Genomic DNA, 17,721 nt, shown 5'->3' with positions numbered 1-17,721 from the left:
AGAGTGCAAAGGCAGCGCCTCAGAAGGGGATCTAAAGCTTTGTCATGAAATCTCCACGAGGGTATGGGTTTTGATCTCAGGGTCTTGGGCTTGCTAAGTAAGCTCTTTCCACTTGAGCCACACTCCTAGCCCTTTTTGCTGTCATTATTTTTTGGACAGAGATGGCCTTGTCCTGTGATCCTCTATCTCTATGTCCCTCCTAGCTAGAATTGAGATAGGGTCTCACTGAGCTGGCCTCAAATTTTGATCTTCCTATCCTTGCTTTCCTAGCTCTTGAGACAACATCTAAAGGGGCTTACTGAAGAGGCAGCCTCTAGGCTGATACTGAAGGATGAGTAAGAGTTAGGAAAGTGAAAGCTACAGGAAAAGTGGGGCGGTAGAGGAAGGACACAGCTCAGGAGATGGACCGCAGGGAACCCCCCAAAATAAAGTGAGTGGATTGTACTTGTCTTTAGAAAGCTTGTGTGGTCCTCATGCATGAGAACCATCCAGAAAACAGGAGTCAAACACCACCATTTTGATGCAGATCAGGAATAAGGGTGGCAGGAATGGACTGCAGCCAGCTATGAGGAAAAGGGAACAAAGCACTTTGCAGAAGGTGGTATCAACCCGTGTTGGTGGCTGGTGGTCTGTAAGAGGGTAGGAGAGAGATGACAAAGGAGGGTTCCTGGCTTCCTGTCATGGCACCTGGGTGGTGACAGGGCTGATCAAGAGCACAATAAAGGTTATAAGGAGAAGGGTGATGGGCTTATTTGAGGGCTCATGTCAGTTACTGGCCAGAGTGGATTTCTGGAATGAGGTGAGTGCAGAGACTCCGGTCCTGTTCTCAGGAATCACAGAGTGCGCACGATCGCATTGAGAGTGGGAAGAGGTAGGGCTTGGGACCATCCACATGGGAAGAAGCACAGGGAGGGGAATTCTGCAAGGGTGATGGAGAAAGGAAATCAGCTGTACTGGGCAACAGGTGTGCAGCAGGATCCTTCTTGTCGACAGTTTGCATACTTCCCGGATGCTCAGCTATGCTAGGGATGTGGAATTGGACGTGTGTACCGTGGCTAGTAGCATTTCTGCCATCCGTAACAAGAATTACTTTATGAGACAGCCACTTTTCCCCAGCAACCTTGATTCCTGGAGCCAGAAGAGTCGAGGAGAAAAATACTATCCTAACACACGTGTTTGGTTCCACACAAGATGAGGAGCTGTCCACTCAGAGCCCATGCTCATGTGCAAGTCATCATGGCTCTGGCTTTCCCAGTGGGACACTTCTGCTTCCGATTTGCCTTCCCAGAGCCTGCAGGATCAGTGCAGAGGACAGGGGGAAGCTAGTTGGGGCCACATACGGACAGATAAGGGGACAGAAGAACTGCTGCTGGATCTTTTGGCACAAGTAGCCCTGCCACCTCAAGCAGCCTCTGTGGCATGGCCACATCAACATGAAGGGACAGTTTTGGGAGTCTGGAGAGACAAGGTGTTTGACATCATCACAGTTGTGGTGATGACACCCCTTGCTTAGCTGCACACTTGGCAGTGGGGTCTTCAGAGCCCCTTTAGGCCTGGGTGCCTCTATAAGGTCTGTGGTTTTGATCCTTGAGATGGCTGATTTATTAATTTACTCCACATGTTAACTGAACACCTACTCTGTGCTCAAGAGGATAGTAGCACTGCAGAAACCACAGTCCTCATGCTGGTCACATACAAGCTGAGAGGCTTTTCCTTGAACTCAGCCCAGAAGAGCGTCCAGCTCATTCCCATCCCTTCTTCCCATCTACCTTCTCTTGGGTTTGGGGTCAGAGATCTGCCAGGAGATATCAGGAAAAGCTAGGAAGCTTTTGAGTGGCTGGCCAAGTCCCCATGAGTGGCAGGGCCACCCAAGAGCTAATTATTACCACTGGGGTAGAGCAGTCTCCTTGGAGAGGCTGTAGGTACCTCTTTCCTGTTTCTTAATGACACTTAATAACCCAGCTGGGCTTGGAGTGAGGGGAAGGCAGGGCCTGCTGGGAGAGGAGAAATGTGCGTAGACTAGTTTTTTCTTCCATTCTTTACTTCTGGGCCCCATGGGTGGGTGTGACTCACCCACGTCTCTTCTTTACCTTCTCCCCCCTCCCCTCTGAAGCTGATAACTTCTGCCTCTGGAAGGATCTGGAGTGGCAGGGGAGAAAGACATGCCAGTGGTGGCAGCCATGTATGGTCTTTGAAGCAGTGACCACTGACCACCAGTAACCTCTTAGAATCTGAACCATAAAGGATTTGGACATTGCTTGGGTCCACTGCCCAATGAGTGGGGACGGCAAGGCATGGAGAGGGTTCCCAGGGCACTCAGCAAGCTGATAGGAAAACCCAGACTCACACTCAGGTTTCTGCAGCCTTCTGCCAGTCTCTTCCCATTGCCTTGGGGGTGACCCCTAGGGCCCATTTCCTTCTGTGATTACCAAGTGGGACTAGCACTGTTGGCTGGGGGTGTGAAACTTGAGGGGCTTTGATGGGTCAGTCATGAAGAACAAAGTCTTTTCCCTGTACCGTTCCCAAGAACCTGACATCCTGGATGTAAGATTTAAGTGGCAGCAGAGAATGACCACTTAAATGAGTGGAGTTAGAGTGGTTTCCAGGTCCCTGGTTAAGGTTAGCCAGTGCCACTCAGGTCTGCCTGTGGCTGCCCTCTGTGCAGACCAGAAGGAAGAACCCTGCCCTGGGCGTATCGTCCAGCAGGCAGCAGATTCCTGCTCCTGTGGGAAGTAACAGGCAGCCCTGCTCACCAAAGATTGATTTAGTTTCAAGGACACTGTTTTGGAGAGAGTCTTTTGGGCTTCAGATCCACCTTCCTAGGTTGCTTCATACCCAGAGGCACATTCTGCCTGCTCTTCACCAACCGTGTGACATAAAACCAGGTAGGGCAAGTTTCTTAAGGTTTCTGTGCCGCTGGCCCTTGTCAGTGTGCAGAGGAGTAATAGTGCTGAGCTTACACACCTAGGATAGTGGAGAAGATGGAGTAGGTTATTGTGCCTCAAGCACATTCAGGAGTATGGCATAAAAGAGGCATAGTAGAAGTGATTCTTGGCCCCAGATGGTGGGGGCCCTACCCTCAGGAATCTCCCAGGAGAGCTGCTAGATAGAATGGAGGACCCCGAGGTCATGAAGGCTGGTAGATTTTTAGATTTGGGAAGAAGGGACTGGCCAGAGGCCATAAAGATGAACACGGCAGGGTGGGGTCATCAGCTGAGTGCAGCAGGTTCACCTGTGGTGTGCACTGCCCCTCGCTGTCCTATGAGCTGCGGTGGGAGACAGAGGCCTTATCACCAGGAGGGGCTAGGCTTCTTTTGTGTGCTTCCTGGAGTCTGCTTGGCTTAGCAGCTGGACTGCTTCCTCCTACCCTCCCTCCCTTTTTGTGCCAGTCTATGGCTTGAACTCAGGGCCTGGGGCCTGCCCTTGAGCTTTTGTGCTCAAGGCTAGCATTCTACCCATTGAGCCATAGCTCAATTTACAGTTTCTTGGTACTTCAGTGAGATAAGAGTCTCCTGGACTTTCCTGCTTGGACTGGTTTTGAGCCATGATCCTTAGATCTTAGCCTTCTGAGTAGCTATGATTATAGGTATGAGCTTGTACTGCTTGCTTTCTGAACTAACACAGGCCTAGCTATAGCAGCAGACTTGGCTCTAGGTGGCCTTTTGGTTTAGCAGAAGGCATCTCTTTCTGAGGGCATTCCTAAATACCTCTGGGGCAGGGTGCCTTCCTCTGTGTCCCCATGAACATTGCCTATCTGAGCTCCTGTGACAGGGTGCTTGCCAGTGGTGCAGGGCCCTGGTGGGTGGGAAATCAATGTGGGATGTTGTGGGTCACCCCTTGTCAGCCCCACCCCCTCACCACATGCATAGTCTGAGAGAGAGTACATTGATTGCTCCTTCCTGGCCAGGTCTCTTGAGGCTGTTTCCTGTTCTGTGAGGCATTGGCACAGGTTGAGGGATTCCCCATGAGGTGGTGGTGGTCTCCAGGGAAGCTCATTGCATTTATCTCCTTTATTTTTCTGGGTGTCCATTTGTGAACCTCTGCTACACTCCCAAAGTCCTGAGGAAAGTCTGGGGTGGTAGCAGGCAGTCAGGAGGAGAAGGAGCCTGTGAATAGGGATTGTCCAGGCCTCTTACTCCATGACCATCAGCCCCAGGTTCTTCTGGCGCTGAAACGAAGAGGGAATTCTGTCCTCCTGAGGGATTTGGGCAGAGCCCACACAGAGTGGGGATGAGGACACCAGAGTCTAGGGCCTAGCTCCAGCTCTGCCATAGAAAGCTGTGTGATCTCTGACCTGTGGCTTCTTCTGTCTGGGCCATCTCAATCTTGTGAAACGAGGAAGTTGCATTGCATAGATTGTTGGAACTGGGGGTAGGGGAGAGGTGAGTAGATCTTCTCTGACTTAGATCCTTTCATTGTGCTTGGCCTTTTCCTGTCCTCTCCTTTTCAGAAGTCTTTCCAAGAGGGTTATTCCTGCAGGAAGGTTACTTAAGAGAACAGGCCATTCTACCTGCTCTAGTTGGGAGAAAAGTAACTTGTCCACGAGAAATGTTGACCTTTTCTGTCCAACACTTTGTACTCTGGGAAAGGCTGCCTAGTCTCCTACTTCCGCCAGAGAAGGAACAGGCCAAGTGAGCGCTGGGAGTACTCTGTACAAGAGGAGCCCATGTCTGATGCCCATCTCTTTTCCAGGTGAGGAGTTCTATGAAGCTTCACCTTATGAGCCGGTGACCTCGCGCCTCTCTGACATCTTCAGGCTTGCTTCAATCTTCTCAGGTGAGTGGCCCTGGCTGGGACTTGCCCTATTCGCTCGTTCTTGAGTTGTGGCCCTGGCAGCTCTGGGCCTGGACCACTGTCTTTTATCATTTCGGAGACTTTCTGGTTTTCCTCCCATGGTGGACTGGAGTGAAGCATTTGAGGATATTTGTCATGGACAGGTTTGAATGTGATGTCACTTCTCTCTTTCATCACCCCCCCACGCTCATTCCACTATTCTATTTCCTTGTCTTTTTTGCTTTGGAGTGCTTGTCCTTGAGCAAGCTTGTCCTCTTAGTACCTCAGTTTCCTCAGCTGCAAAATGGGGAGAGTAACAGTAGCTACCTTGTTAGATATTTGTCAGTGGATCGACAATCCAGGACTCTTGAGAGCATTGTGGAAATGTGAATCATTGTTGTTGGCATAGATTGAGCACCCTTAATCCAAAAATTGCCAAATCTGAAATCCTGGTAAAAGTGGGAATTTCCCACCTCATCTCAAGAGATGGCCATATTAAAATGCAGGTGTACTAAAAGCACTGGGAGCAGGCTGCCTGACTTGGAGCAGCCCTGAGGATGGTGGGAAGGAATGAGTTCTTCCAGGAGTTACTATTTGTCAATGGGTGAATGGCTAGGCTGACTGGTCTCTAGTTACAGGGGCCAGGAACACAGCCATGAATATGTGCACGTTTGAACTCTCACTCAGCTTTTTCATCTATTGTTAGTATTCTACCCACTTGAGCCATGCTTCCAGTTCTGATTTTTTTGTTGGGAAATTAAAGATAAGAGTTTTGATATTTTCTGTCCAGGCTGGTCTCATATATTAGTTCTAGTCCTCAGATTTCAGCTTCTTAAGTAGCTACGATTATAGGCTTGAGCTGTTGGTACTTGGCTATAGCCACAGATTTACAGGGACTTTTTTTTTCTTTCTGGTTTAGTGGCCAACTTTGGAATCTTCTGAGGTTCTTGTGGCTTTAAACTAGATTTTGTCAATAACAGCAATGGAGATTCTTTGGTCTGAGCAGTTTTTCCTATGTCTCAAAGGAGGTTTAGCATCCTCTCTGACCTGTGCTTAGTAGATGCTCTAAGTCTTGACATCCAAAACGTCTCCACACATTACCAAATGTCCCAGGGGAAGGGGGCACCATAGTTAGTTCTGACTGATGACCACTGTTCCAAACTGTGAACCAAGAGACTTCCCTAAGCTCTTTCAGAGTAAAGAATTCTTCAGGATGATGTTTCTTGACCATTAGAAGGAAAATTAATTCTCCCTAACTAGAGACATTAAATACCAAAGAATAAAACTTTTGTCACCAAAGTTTTGAGTTTTGTATAACAGACTTATTGAATATTTCCCATCACTTTTTTGTCTACTTTAAGGATGACAAAGATGAGAATACCTAGTCAGGTGATCAAGACTGGGGATGTATGGAGATTAGAAATGGGGTGGTGCATGTGTCCCTGTGGGAAATCCTCACCCTCTTTGAGAAGAGAGACACTGGCCAGTGTGTTAGTCAGCTTTCTGTCTTTATAATACATACATACCTGAGACAATGAACTCAGAAAGGAGAGGTTTTGGACCATGCTTCATTGATCCTGTTGCTTTGGGCCCGTGTGGCATAATATAGTAGGAGTGAGAGATGGAGCAAAACTATTCATCTCATGGCCAGGAAGGGAAACAGAAAGAGGAAGGGATCTGGTTCCCACAGTCACAACCATCCAATACTTGAAAGATCTCCTGCTAGGTTTTTATCTCTTAAAATTGTCCACCACATCCTAATAGTTTTCAAGATGGATATCTGCCTTTGGCACATGAGCCTTTTGATAGCTATACCATGGTAGACAGAAAGTGGCAATCTGGACATGGCCTTGGGTTGTGGTAGACCTTGGGGAATAGAATGGAGACCTCAAAGCGAGTCAACTATAATGAATCCCCTGCCCTAGGACCTTCCCAGTAGGTGTCCTAGCAGATGCACTGGGCCCTGAGCAGGCTTCTATCCTGAGTCTGCCTGTACACTTTTCTGATAAATCTTGCCCATTTGACAAAACTAGGCTCAGTGGTGGACTGACATTTTCATATTTCTTGACTGCTTTGGAATAAGCAACTTTACATTGCATCGGTAGATTTTAAGACAAGAGGTAGGGTAAGGATAGTGTTGACATGGGAGAAGTCCAGTGAGGATGCCCTCGGCCCCCACCGGCACCCATGCTTCTTTTACCTTTTGCTCAGGAACCAGGTGTGTGCAATGGCCATTAGGTTTACTCTAGTAAATGAATACCTTTGCCTTGCTGTGTAATTGATGAGACTCCAAGGTCTTGACATTAACTCAGGCCCCTGCTGTTTCCTGGACTCAATGCTTAAGTGTCTTTGTTGCAGAAAATCTTTACATAATGAACTTGACACTCTATGGGACAGGATGTCAACAAGACAAATGAGGAAATTACTGGATGCGGAACTCACTGCGTCAGTTTCCCTTACCCTGCAGTCTAGTGATAACTCTGTCATGCAACCACTGCATTTGTGGACTCTGGACCACTCCCACCAAAAGGGACAAGCTCTAGAGACTCTGACTATCCCTCTTATTGTTACTGTTGACTCTGGTGGCCTTTCCTCTTCTGGGCCCATAGTCCTCAACTAGAGCATCATGGAAGGAAGTTATAGGACCTTTGAGGTGTCATGTTACCTCCGTCACTTTGCCATCTGCTGCTTGAGATGTGAGGATACATTATAAGGGGCCTCTGGGCATGTGCTGTTCATTTCGCACCTCCTTTCTAGTTGAGTTCTTGGCAATGAAAGCTAGTCCCATCTTTGTCAGGATTCTTACCAGAACTTCCACTGGCCAGATGCTTGGAGGACTGGAGTTTTGCCTACTCTTCTCTCTTCCTAGTCTAACCTGAGAGGGTAGGTTCAGAGATGGATCAGCTAGTCCCTGTCCAAAGCCAGGCAGAGGTAGTCTGGCTGTGTCCTGTGTGTCTCTGGCCCACAGAGACAGGAATGTTGGAAGCATTAAATGTCCTGCACCTAATATGGAAATATAGATTTCATGGGGAAGTAGTGAGACGTGTTCTGCTTCCTGCATTTCTAGCTGACCTTGTAAACATGAAACTGAACCTTTAAGGGAATACCTGGCATATGGGAAAATTACAGGCCTCGAGTTAGACAGCTCTGAGTTCAAATCCTAGGAGGGTGTTAATTAGATTTCCTGATTAACAATATGCTGTGAGAATATACTTATGAGAAATAACTTAAAAGGAGGAGAGGGTTCTTTTGGCTATGGTTGTTTGACTCTATTGCTCGTGGGCCTGTGGCAAAGCAGTAAATCATGGTGGAAGTATGTGATAGAAGAAAGCTGTTCTTGTAGTGGGCAAGGGGAAGCAAAAAGAGTAAGGGACAGTGTGTTCTTGTGTCCCCATAGAGGATAAATCCCAGTCATCTACCTTCTTCTTCTTAGGCCCCATCTCCTAAAGATTTCACTACCTTTCAATAGGCATCACCATCTGGGTTCCAAGCCTTTCATAACAGGGTATATGGTCTTGGGCTTTGCTGTGGCTCTTTTGACCTGTTATTCCTATGTTCCTAGCTGCTCTCTGCCAGGTTTTTTGGTGAAGGGGCTTGAATGGGAATGGATGTGTACATGTGGTGCCTTGGAGACCAGGTTAGGCTGGGCAGTTGTTGCCTTCTCACTGTTGGATATGTATAGTGGAGGCAGGAGGCCATCCAGAGGGCATGTGCTGGCCCAGAAATTGAAGTTGAGTGGCCTCATATGCCAAGACTTCTAGGATCCTGTGAATAAAGCTGAGGAAGCAGGAGAGGCTGGAGTAAGTCATAAATACAGAAGAAATCTTTCAGGCAGAGAGGTTGCCTCAGGATAGAGGATCCAAGAGCATGGCCTTTAGGAAGAGGGTGGACATCAATGAGAAAGTGAAAAGGACTGGGAGGGTGGGTACAGGAGCCCACAGCCACTGGGGCTATGCTTAAGGGACATGGAGAAGGGACAGGCAAGTGGCTTTGGCTAGGGTTAGACACTGCCTGTGTATCTTAGTGTCAGGGCTTCAGCATCCTGTACAAGTGTTGCATGGGGAACAAAGCAGAATTATGCAGAATTCCTTCTCTTCTTCCCTGTAGCTGGAAGGGAACCCAGGAGCATACAGGATTATCCCTTCACCTGACAGTAAAGGAAACTGAGATCCAGGGACAGGGGACAGACCTAGACCTGACCCATCTTGGTGTCAGACTGGCTGTAGGTGCTTCCTTTGTAAGCCCTGGTTTCCTCAGCAGCTGTCAGAAGCACCTATCTTCAGGCTGGGTGTAGAGGCTATTTGGGAGGTGGAGATCAAGGGATCTTGGTGCAGGGAAGCACGAGCAGGAAGACACTGCAGCCCAGTATGTCCTGGGCATAAAAGTGAGGTCCTACCTTGAAAACATCTGATGTAATAAAGGTCAGGAGCGTGACTCGGGTGTGTGGCACGTGCCTAGCACAAGGCCTGAAGCATACAAATACACAAAAATGAAAACAAAAGGGAACACCTGCCTTCTAGAATTTTTGCAAAGAGTAAATGAAATAATGCAGGTAAGTGATTGGCCCAGGGCCTGATATGTTGCATAAAAATATGGTAGCTATTTAAAAATGATCACAGAATGATTTCTTCAAGGTCAGGATGGCAGATGGTGGCAGGGTTGGCCTAGCTGGCATGTGATAAATGGCTGCATGCCTTTTGGTGACTTGGCAGTAGCTTCCACAGTAGAGTAAAGCTTTCTGAGGGCTTGAATGGAGTTGACCAGGTGATCTTGAGAGGACATTGGGACCCTGGGATTCAATGTGATTCTTAGGCAGTTTTGATCTTCCTGAGCACAGAGGGAAGCTCGTGAGAACCATGGGCCTTGGTGGCCTTTTGTGGCTTGGTGGTAAAAGACTGGCAGTGTTTAGCTTGTTGGACCAGTGAGGCTCTGGCCATCTGAAATGGGTTGGGCCATCTTGTACCATCCAGAGCCCAGGGAAGACATGAGGTCCCAGTGGTCTCCTTTTAAGGGGCTACTAGAGAGGAAAGAGCTAATGTTCAAGTACTACCTCTGGCCGAGCAATCTTGCATATGGCTGTCAGGTGCCCGCTCTCTCCAGAGCGGTGGTATAGTTTTGGGGCCTGTGTGCACTGTGGTAATGGTTTTTGGGAGGCCACAGTGTGTGATGTCTTTCTGTCTCCTCTAGCATTGTGCTTTACATCAGTTCACATCCATAGAGGATTCACAAGTGGACGATGAGATGTGGACTTTGAGGCTGACCAGTCTTAGGCTTGATCCTTACCCTTGACCTGCGAGCCGTGTGACCTCAGAGCCACTCTGCTCTTGGCAACCAAATCTCTCTCAGCGCTGCGTAGAGCAGTTCAGTGGCCTCGTGTGGACTGGTGATTCATGGTGCCAAGCACTCAGGACCACCATGGATAGTGGCCACTGGGGTCACATTCCAGAGACTGGGTAGAGTAGATGGCTTTGTGGGAATGTTCTGCTTGTTCTGGAAAAGATACTTGAGAAGTCAGAGAAGTGCCTGAAGTGCTGTGTGAGCTGAGTGGAGGAGTTGGGAGACGTGGAGACCCAGTGGACGCTTCCGCGGAGGTGCAGGAAGGGCTGGCGGAAGAGGAGGAGCTTAGGTTGGGCTTGAGGGGAATGCCACCATTTTGTTCATTGTGTTTAGAATGTGCTGTAATGACAGCAAGGCTGTTATTTTACATTATGTATTATACATGATTGTATACTAGTATACAGCACAGGGTACATAATATCACAGTTGTATCTTCACGGTTCGGAAAGACACAAGATACCTAGTGGCACACCCCCAAAATAGTTGTCAGCGTGACACCAAGTGCTGTCCCAAGAGTTCAGGGAGCAGAGTCTGGGTAAATCATGGAAGACTTGGAAGAGGAGGAAGTAGGATCTGGAAATGACATTTCTAGTTGTGTCATGGCTGGGAGACCTGGCTGAGCTCGTTGTGATGAAGGTGGCACCATGTTTCTGAACCCAGTGAGCGCAGGGGACAGTGGATAGTGATTGTTGTGGTGGACAGAAAGAGTAGCTTCTTTGGGCTCTTCTGTTTCTGCTTCTCCATTAAATCTCTGATTGTGGACTGCTTGGTTAGGGAATTGGGGACCTAGGAAGGAGCTAAGCTAGCTTTGTGCAGAGGAGAGACTTATCCTTGGCCTAAGGATCAGACCAGCATGAAGAGTACCTAGATCATGGAGTGGCTTCTGATTCCCATTAAGCTTTTCTGGGAACCTAGAAAAATCCCCTTCCATTCCTAGGCTGACCCCTCTGGTTCCTTGACTGTTGAGGCTAGGGTGGGGTTTTTCCTCCCTTCTCCCCGTCTTGGCTGAGCAGAGGGATGAAGAGGCTGGGCTTCGCTGGTCCTGGATCCTTGTGAGGCTGCTCTCAGGATCGAGGCTACCTTGGGAGATGCTGGAGGACCAGGCAGCTTCTCTTCCTGCCCTCTCTCCCCCCTTCATGGTGGCTCAGGCGATAAACTGCTTATCCTCAGGTTGTCTCCCTGAGCTGAATGCAGAAATGTGTTATTTAAATTTCAAAATCACATTCTTCTAACAGCTGTCAGAGACTCTGAGTGTCAAGGAGAATTGGGCTTTAGCTGCAGCTCTGTCACCCCTTTGACACCTCCACTCCTTTCAGGGTCTATTGGCCAAGGGGAGAGGGGTAGGGGAGGAGACCTTGGGCCGTGTGTGTGTGTGTGTGTGTGTGTGTGTGTGTGTGTTCAGGAGCAGAAGGGAGGGAGGAACCAGCTTCCTACCCAGAAGTGCAGAGCTGGAGTGATCTACATTTCTCTTCTTTTTCCATTTTCTGTCTCCTGTAATAGCCAGAGGAATCGGGCTTCTGTTGGTTGGTAAAAGGATTTGCTGGCACTGAGGTGTGAGATGTTGGTGACTTCATCTTGTGTTACCTTTGTGTCCCAGGGGAAAAATTGCTATGAAAAAGGGTTCAGAAAGGGAAAAGAGGCAGATGAATGGAGAGAAAGAGAGAAGGGTGGGAGAATGTAACCATAATGTTCAGTGTACATATACGAAAATGGAACTAGGAAAATGGAAGGGATGAGTGGAGTGAGGAGAGAAGGGAGAGAATGACAAAGAGCCACTGTACTCATAAACTGATATGTTAAACCGAAGTGCTTTGTACAATGACTTAAAGACCATAATTAAAAGAAGAACAGAAACAAAACTTAACCCCTATCCCAAAAGGGCTTTCTTATTTTTATTTAAAAAATTTTATTATCAGGGTGATGTAGAGAGGGGCCCATGGGGATTTCTAATGGTAGATTTTCAGCTGCTGTGGTTGGGGTGAGATTCCTTTTGGTTCTCTTCAAGTAACATCATGTAAGTGGCCGCCTGCTTGCTTTTCCTCCTGCATATGACCAGGGTCTGCAAGAGGCTGGTCCAGAAGGCCCTTTTTGGCTGGCCCTTCCCTGCCTTTACCACAGGATTCTGCATTTCTGTACAGGTTCCTGTCTTAGCCAAGCGCACCCACTCTGATTTATCCCCATAGAAGGCAAGCGGGGTATGAGTGACATGTATCCCTTTCTGCCATGCCTGTGCATGGGCTCCTGTGATGTGCAGGGAAAGGCACATGGAGGGGAGGGGTCAGTGTGTAGCGAGTAGCAGGGGAAGGTTTATGTGTGCATGTGTTTGTATATGTAGATTTGTGCACAGGTGATGTGTGTGTGCATATGGGTGGTAGGGTGATGGGTATGTGTGGATAAATGGTGGAAAGTGTAGGGGCCAGTATGTGTGCATGTGGTGTGTGTTTCAGTACATTTATGGAGTTATATGTCAGTGTGATTTAGGGTTGAGTGTGCTAGACTAGTGTATATGTGGTGTGTGTGTGTGTCAGTGTATGTGATGTGTGTGTGTGCGTGTGAGTGTAGTGGTGTGAATACAGGTGTGTAGGTGTCAGGGTGCATGTGGCATGGTTTGCTTCTGTATTGGGGCAGTGGGTTAGGAATAGGAAGAGAGTGGTGTGTGTATGTTTATATGAATCTGGATGGCTGGTGTGTGTGTGTGTGTGTGTGTGTGTGTGTGTGTGTGTGTGTGTGTGTGTGGTATGTGGGGACGTAGCTGTGGGCTTGAGTGGCAGCTTTCTGTTTGCAGGTGGATAGGGAAGGAAAGGAAGGGATGTGGTGGGAGAGGGTGAATGTGGATGCCCTGATATGCCTCTGATCAGAACAGAACCTAAGCCATCACCCCTCAGGGAACAAGCATTCCCACAGCTCCCTCCCTGTCTCTTTGGGCAACTCTGAGAGAATTGCTAAAAGTTGTTTTGTCCTGGTTCACAAACGTACCAAGTGGCCTGAACTCTGTGGTCTGGGAGGCTGTGGACTTCCCTTGGAGGAATCCTGCATGTCCTTATGCACCATGCGCTGATGTAGGTGCTGAGATTGTGCTAATGACCAAAACAAGGGTGGCTTAGCTCTTAGGGAGCCATGCTCTTAGCTGGAAATGGAGGAAAATAGAAAACAAGCCAAGCAACAAATTCACAAGAAAAAGAATAAGATGAAAACCAAGTAGAGACAAAAGTGAGGTGATGGGCGAGGCGACTGGGAAAGCCCAATTCTGACCCCCAGGAGAGGTCTGCTGCAGAAACATCAGGGAATGGCAGAGCTGGAAAGGCCCCGGGTAAGGAAGGACCCCAGGTAGAGGGACCGTATGCAGATGTGGGACTTGGTGGAGGGCTGATGGTTGTGCCTGATTAGATGGAGACAAGATTTCTGTTTCCCCTGAGAGTGTGAGGTGATGTGTTAGAACCCTAACCCCTCTGGTAATATTAGGAGTTCTTGAAAAGTGGCTGAATCATGAGGACAGAACCCTCCTGAGCACGATTTCTACCTTGTAATTATTTTCCAGGGAGCTGAGCTCTCCCTTGGCCATTCCTGTGAGGACACTGTGAAAAGATGGCTATCATCAAACTAGAATATTAACCCTCACCAAACACTGTCTGTTGGCATCTTGATCTTGGACTGCTGAGTCTCCAGTGCTATGAGAAATAAGAAGTGCATTTCTTCCCCTCTTTGTCCAAGGTCAGGACTTGAACTTGGGACCTGACAAGTTTTCTCATTAGCTAATGCTCTACCAGAGCCAGGTCTCCAACCTTGAGAAATGAATTTCTATTGTTTTTAAGCCACCCAGCCTGTGGTAGGGGAAGGGAGTGTAGGGAGACTGAGGTAGGAGAAGGTATGAAATGGTCTTTATAAGATGTTTGAGGTTGGAGGAGCCTTAGTTGTGCACGTATCTCCCAGTGACAGGACAGGGTGGGTGGATGGGAAGATACGTTGGCTTTGAGTTGGTTGTTAGTGAGTTTGATGAAGAGAGGCTGAGAAGGTCAGGTGTTTGCTGAAGGATGCGATTTTGGGGCATGGAGGGAGGGCATGAGATCAAGGAGAGTGGGGGTAGTTGAAGGACAGCCAGTGTTCAGGCCAATGCGTCACAGTTTGGGGTGGTTGAGAAATTGCTAGAATAGGAGTCCATCTGGAGGCTGAGAGGAGAGGAGGTGGTGATTTGAGGTTGGGATGTTTGGTACAGATGTCACTCCATCAAGCAATGTACCAGTGGCCCAGGCAGTGAGGAGCCTAGGGGAGCAGAGGGACCATAAGAGGCAGGAAGATGGATGAGCTGGAGGAAGAGAAGGGAGGATCTCTCTGGGCCCTGCTCTAGGCCTGAAGGTTAGTGGTCCATGAACAATGAGTGGCCCTTCTTTTAAAATTAGTGTGTTTAGAGAACGAGTCTTTTTTTTTCCCTCCAAATGCATTGATTTACCCAGTTTCAATTATTTGGAAAGTTTTTAGATTTTTCACATAGAATGGGTGAATGTACTTCAGAACTGTGTTTTAAAATATACTTAATTGTTTCTTTTTTAAAAATTGAATCTGAGGGTCATGGGTTAAAAGAAACTTTGTATGATGAGAAATGTGTATTTCATAGTCAGGAAACCAACTCTTAACTTATGATTGGTGCTGCCAATCTACACCCACTTACTACAAACAAAAAATGCCAAGAGAGACTTGAGTCAATCACGTCATTATGAAATGCCTCAATTTTGGTTTTCAGTTGTCTTAAATTCAAAATTAAAGCTGATATATCATTGTGGGAAATGGTGTGGAATGGCAGGAAATTTAAATATGGAGCCCCTTTATAGCCCCAAATGGTATTTACATGGAATTAAATGTACCCATGGGAAAGGGTAAAACTTAAAAATTTAAATGTTACAACACAAAATTAAGATTAACTTGCCTTAAAAAATTTAAAAACCAATTTCACATGGTTAAAAACTAAAAAAATAAATCCAAATTCAAAAGCATCCGATTTTTTTGTTGTTGATTTTCACTACATTTGCTATTCCTTGAATCCTTTTTTTTTTGGCAGATTGGCCAGCTCCCCCCAAATCTTAACTTCCCCCAGCGTGTGCTTGGGGTGGCTGTGGTGATGTGACAAGGCTGAGAGATGAGGGAATAAGTGGAAATAAAGTGGAGATTGTAAAGGATCCTGGGTGGGATCCAGGGTGGGTCTGAGGAGGGCGGTGGTCGGGACACACAGAGGATGAAGGTTTAAATTCTACCACATCCCCGGACTTCCTTGAGAACCCAAGAAGACTGGGAGATGAGGTGGTGGGATTATTGATCCTGTCATCTCCGGGGACATTGGGGTAGTTGTTCTGCTATGGAGCTCCCAGGAGTGCAGAGCCCAGAGGTGAGAAGGGACTGGTCTGTTGGGCTTCCTGGATGGAGCAGAGGAACAAGGACCTTGTTCCTTTTTGCTCTTGGAGGAGGAGACAAAGACTTTTCTCTTTGGGTTTTGGTATATATAGGCTGTGACATATAAGGTTTGGCCTCTTCTACTATCAGGACACAGCAAAAATGGAGAGAAGGGAGGAGGAGACTCTGTCTAGCTAGGTAACATACTTCATTTATTTCATTTTGTTTTTTAGCGAGCCCTTATTGCATCTATGGTATTGGCTGACCACTTTGGGAGTCAGTGCCATCAGCCTTAGGAGACCTTGCTGAGTGGTGTGGCTCTGAAGAGCTACTCATGCCCATTATGCCCAGCTTGAGATCGGAAGATCTTTCCCTGGAGCCTCAGCTTGCTGATCCCTATGCCTGTCACCTTCAATTGGCCACCTAGGAGACCTGACTCTCATCAAGCCCAAACCAGAGCTGCCCATTTGCTCCTCTTGCTCCTCCTCGTCTTCCTCCTCTTCCTGCTCCTCCTCTTCCTCCCCCTTCTTCCCTCCCTCCCACATTCCCTAGTTTTCCCCATTTCATTAATTTCTGTCACCATCCACCTGGTGCTCAGACTTAAACCCCAGGAGTTATTGAGTTTTTCTCTCTCCTCAAAATGCAGCCAATCCTGTTGGCACTGTCCCATTCCTAAACGATAATCAGAATGAGCCCCTGGCTCACATCTCTGCAATGGCTGCCCACCCAGCCTTCACCTGCTACCTGTGGACCTGGCACCCCCCCTCTCTTTCTCCTTTAAAAGGTATATTAATATACCTTGGAAACAAGAGCTTTATCTTGTGTGATTGTTGTTCTTAATGTACTATGTTATTTCTCTTCTCTTTTGTTGCCCTTTGGTTAATCCCATATTGTTACTGTATCTGACTTTGCTACCTGGTATATTGTATATACATTTATTTGATTATTTGAAATAGGAAAGAGAAGGGGGAGGAAAGATGATTGGGAGGGGGTGGGGGAAGGAAATGGGGACAAAAACATGAGAAGGGGTATCAGTGTGTGAGAAGTAATGCACCTACTATCTGGCGAATGAAACTGTATCCCCTCTATATTACAATAAAAAATAAATTCAAAAATTCAAAAAGGAATGCTAGAACCATTGAATTTTCTGTTTTTCTTCCTAGTCCATTCCAGTTTTCTTTATTTCTAAATTAGTTTTTTCCCCAATCCTGGGGCTTGAGCTCAGGGCCTGATCATTGTCCTTGGGCTTTCCTCAAGGCCAGTGCTTTACCACTTGAGCCACAGTACCACTTTCAGCTTTTTTTCAGTGTTTGTGGTACTGAGGACTCAAACCCAGAGCATAGTACTAAATGCTAGGCAAGCACTCGACCATTAGGCCAAACTCCTGGCCCCTGAATTAATTTTTCATTAGCATCAATTTGCTGCACAGTGGGGTCTCATTATGTTTTTTACATACATGCGTATCATGTATTTTGATGAAATTTACCCCTGTCAATGTAACTCTTTCTTAATCCTGCTTTCTTTAACCACCTTTTTTAAAAATAACAATTTGTACAGGGTTTCATTATGCTACTTTTCTTTTCTTTTTCTTTTTTTGAGCTGAAACAGGAGCTTGACGTAGGGCCTGGGCACTGTTTCTTAGCTTTTTTTTTTTTTTTTAGCTCAAGGCTAACACTCTACCACTTGTGTCACAATTCCATCTCTGCCTTTTTGGTGGTTAATTGGGAAGTAGAATCTCACAGACCTTTCTTGAGTGGGCTGCTTCAAACCTTGATCCTCAGATCTCACCCTCTTGAGTAGGATTACAGGTATGAGCCTATTTTTCTCTGTCTGCTATATCTATTTATCTGTCTGTCTGTCTATCTATCTGTCATCTATCTCATCTATTGCTTCTATCATATTCACCTCCTATTACCTTCTTTGCTCTTCTCCCCTCCTGGCAGTCCCCCCCCCCCACACCTCAGCAGTATCTCTTTTACAATCATATCACATTAAGTCTAGATTCTGCGCATGAATGACAGCATACAATACTGTCTTTCTGAGCCTGGTTTTATCATCTTGCTCAACGCAATGATCTCCACTCCTACAAACAGCTTATCCTCCCTGTGCCCACCTCCCTTTCCCCTCTCCTGCATACTTAATTTCCATACAAGTGGGCTCTGTGGGTTCCTTCCTTCATGTTCCTCAAGTGCTTAGCTTTTTAGAATAAAGTCTAAATGACTTACTTTA

General features: G+C 47.1%; 1 protein-coding gene across 2 annotated transcripts in view; it reads left to right on the top strand.

Annotated features, from left to right (window-relative positions):
• Gfra2 (GDNF family receptor alpha 2) overlaps window positions 1-17,721 on the top strand; it is a 74,626-nt gene that overhangs the window by 6,642 nt on the left and 50,263 nt on the right. Inside the window, exon 3 of one of the 2 annotated variants that reach the window (XM_090354270.1) lies at window positions 4,693-4,776. The exons of the other annotated variant lie outside the window; for it this stretch is intronic. Within the exon in view, the coding sequence (XP_090210396.1) occupies window positions 4,693-4,776 (84 nt within the window). The remainder of the gene's footprint in view (window positions 1-4,692; window positions 4,777-17,721) is intronic. 2 annotated transcript variants of the gene reach the window in all.

This window comes from Megascapheus bottae, chromosome 20 (assembly GCF_031878675.1).
Source record: "Megascapheus bottae isolate mThoBot1 chromosome 20, mThoBot2.hap1, whole genome shotgun sequence".
In the NCBI taxonomy this organism is placed as follows: domain Eukaryota; kingdom Metazoa; phylum Chordata; class Mammalia; order Rodentia; family Geomyidae; genus Megascapheus; species Megascapheus bottae.
The sequence above is the reverse complement of the archived record's forward strand: the minus strand, read 5'-3'. Positions and strand labels throughout refer to the sequence as shown.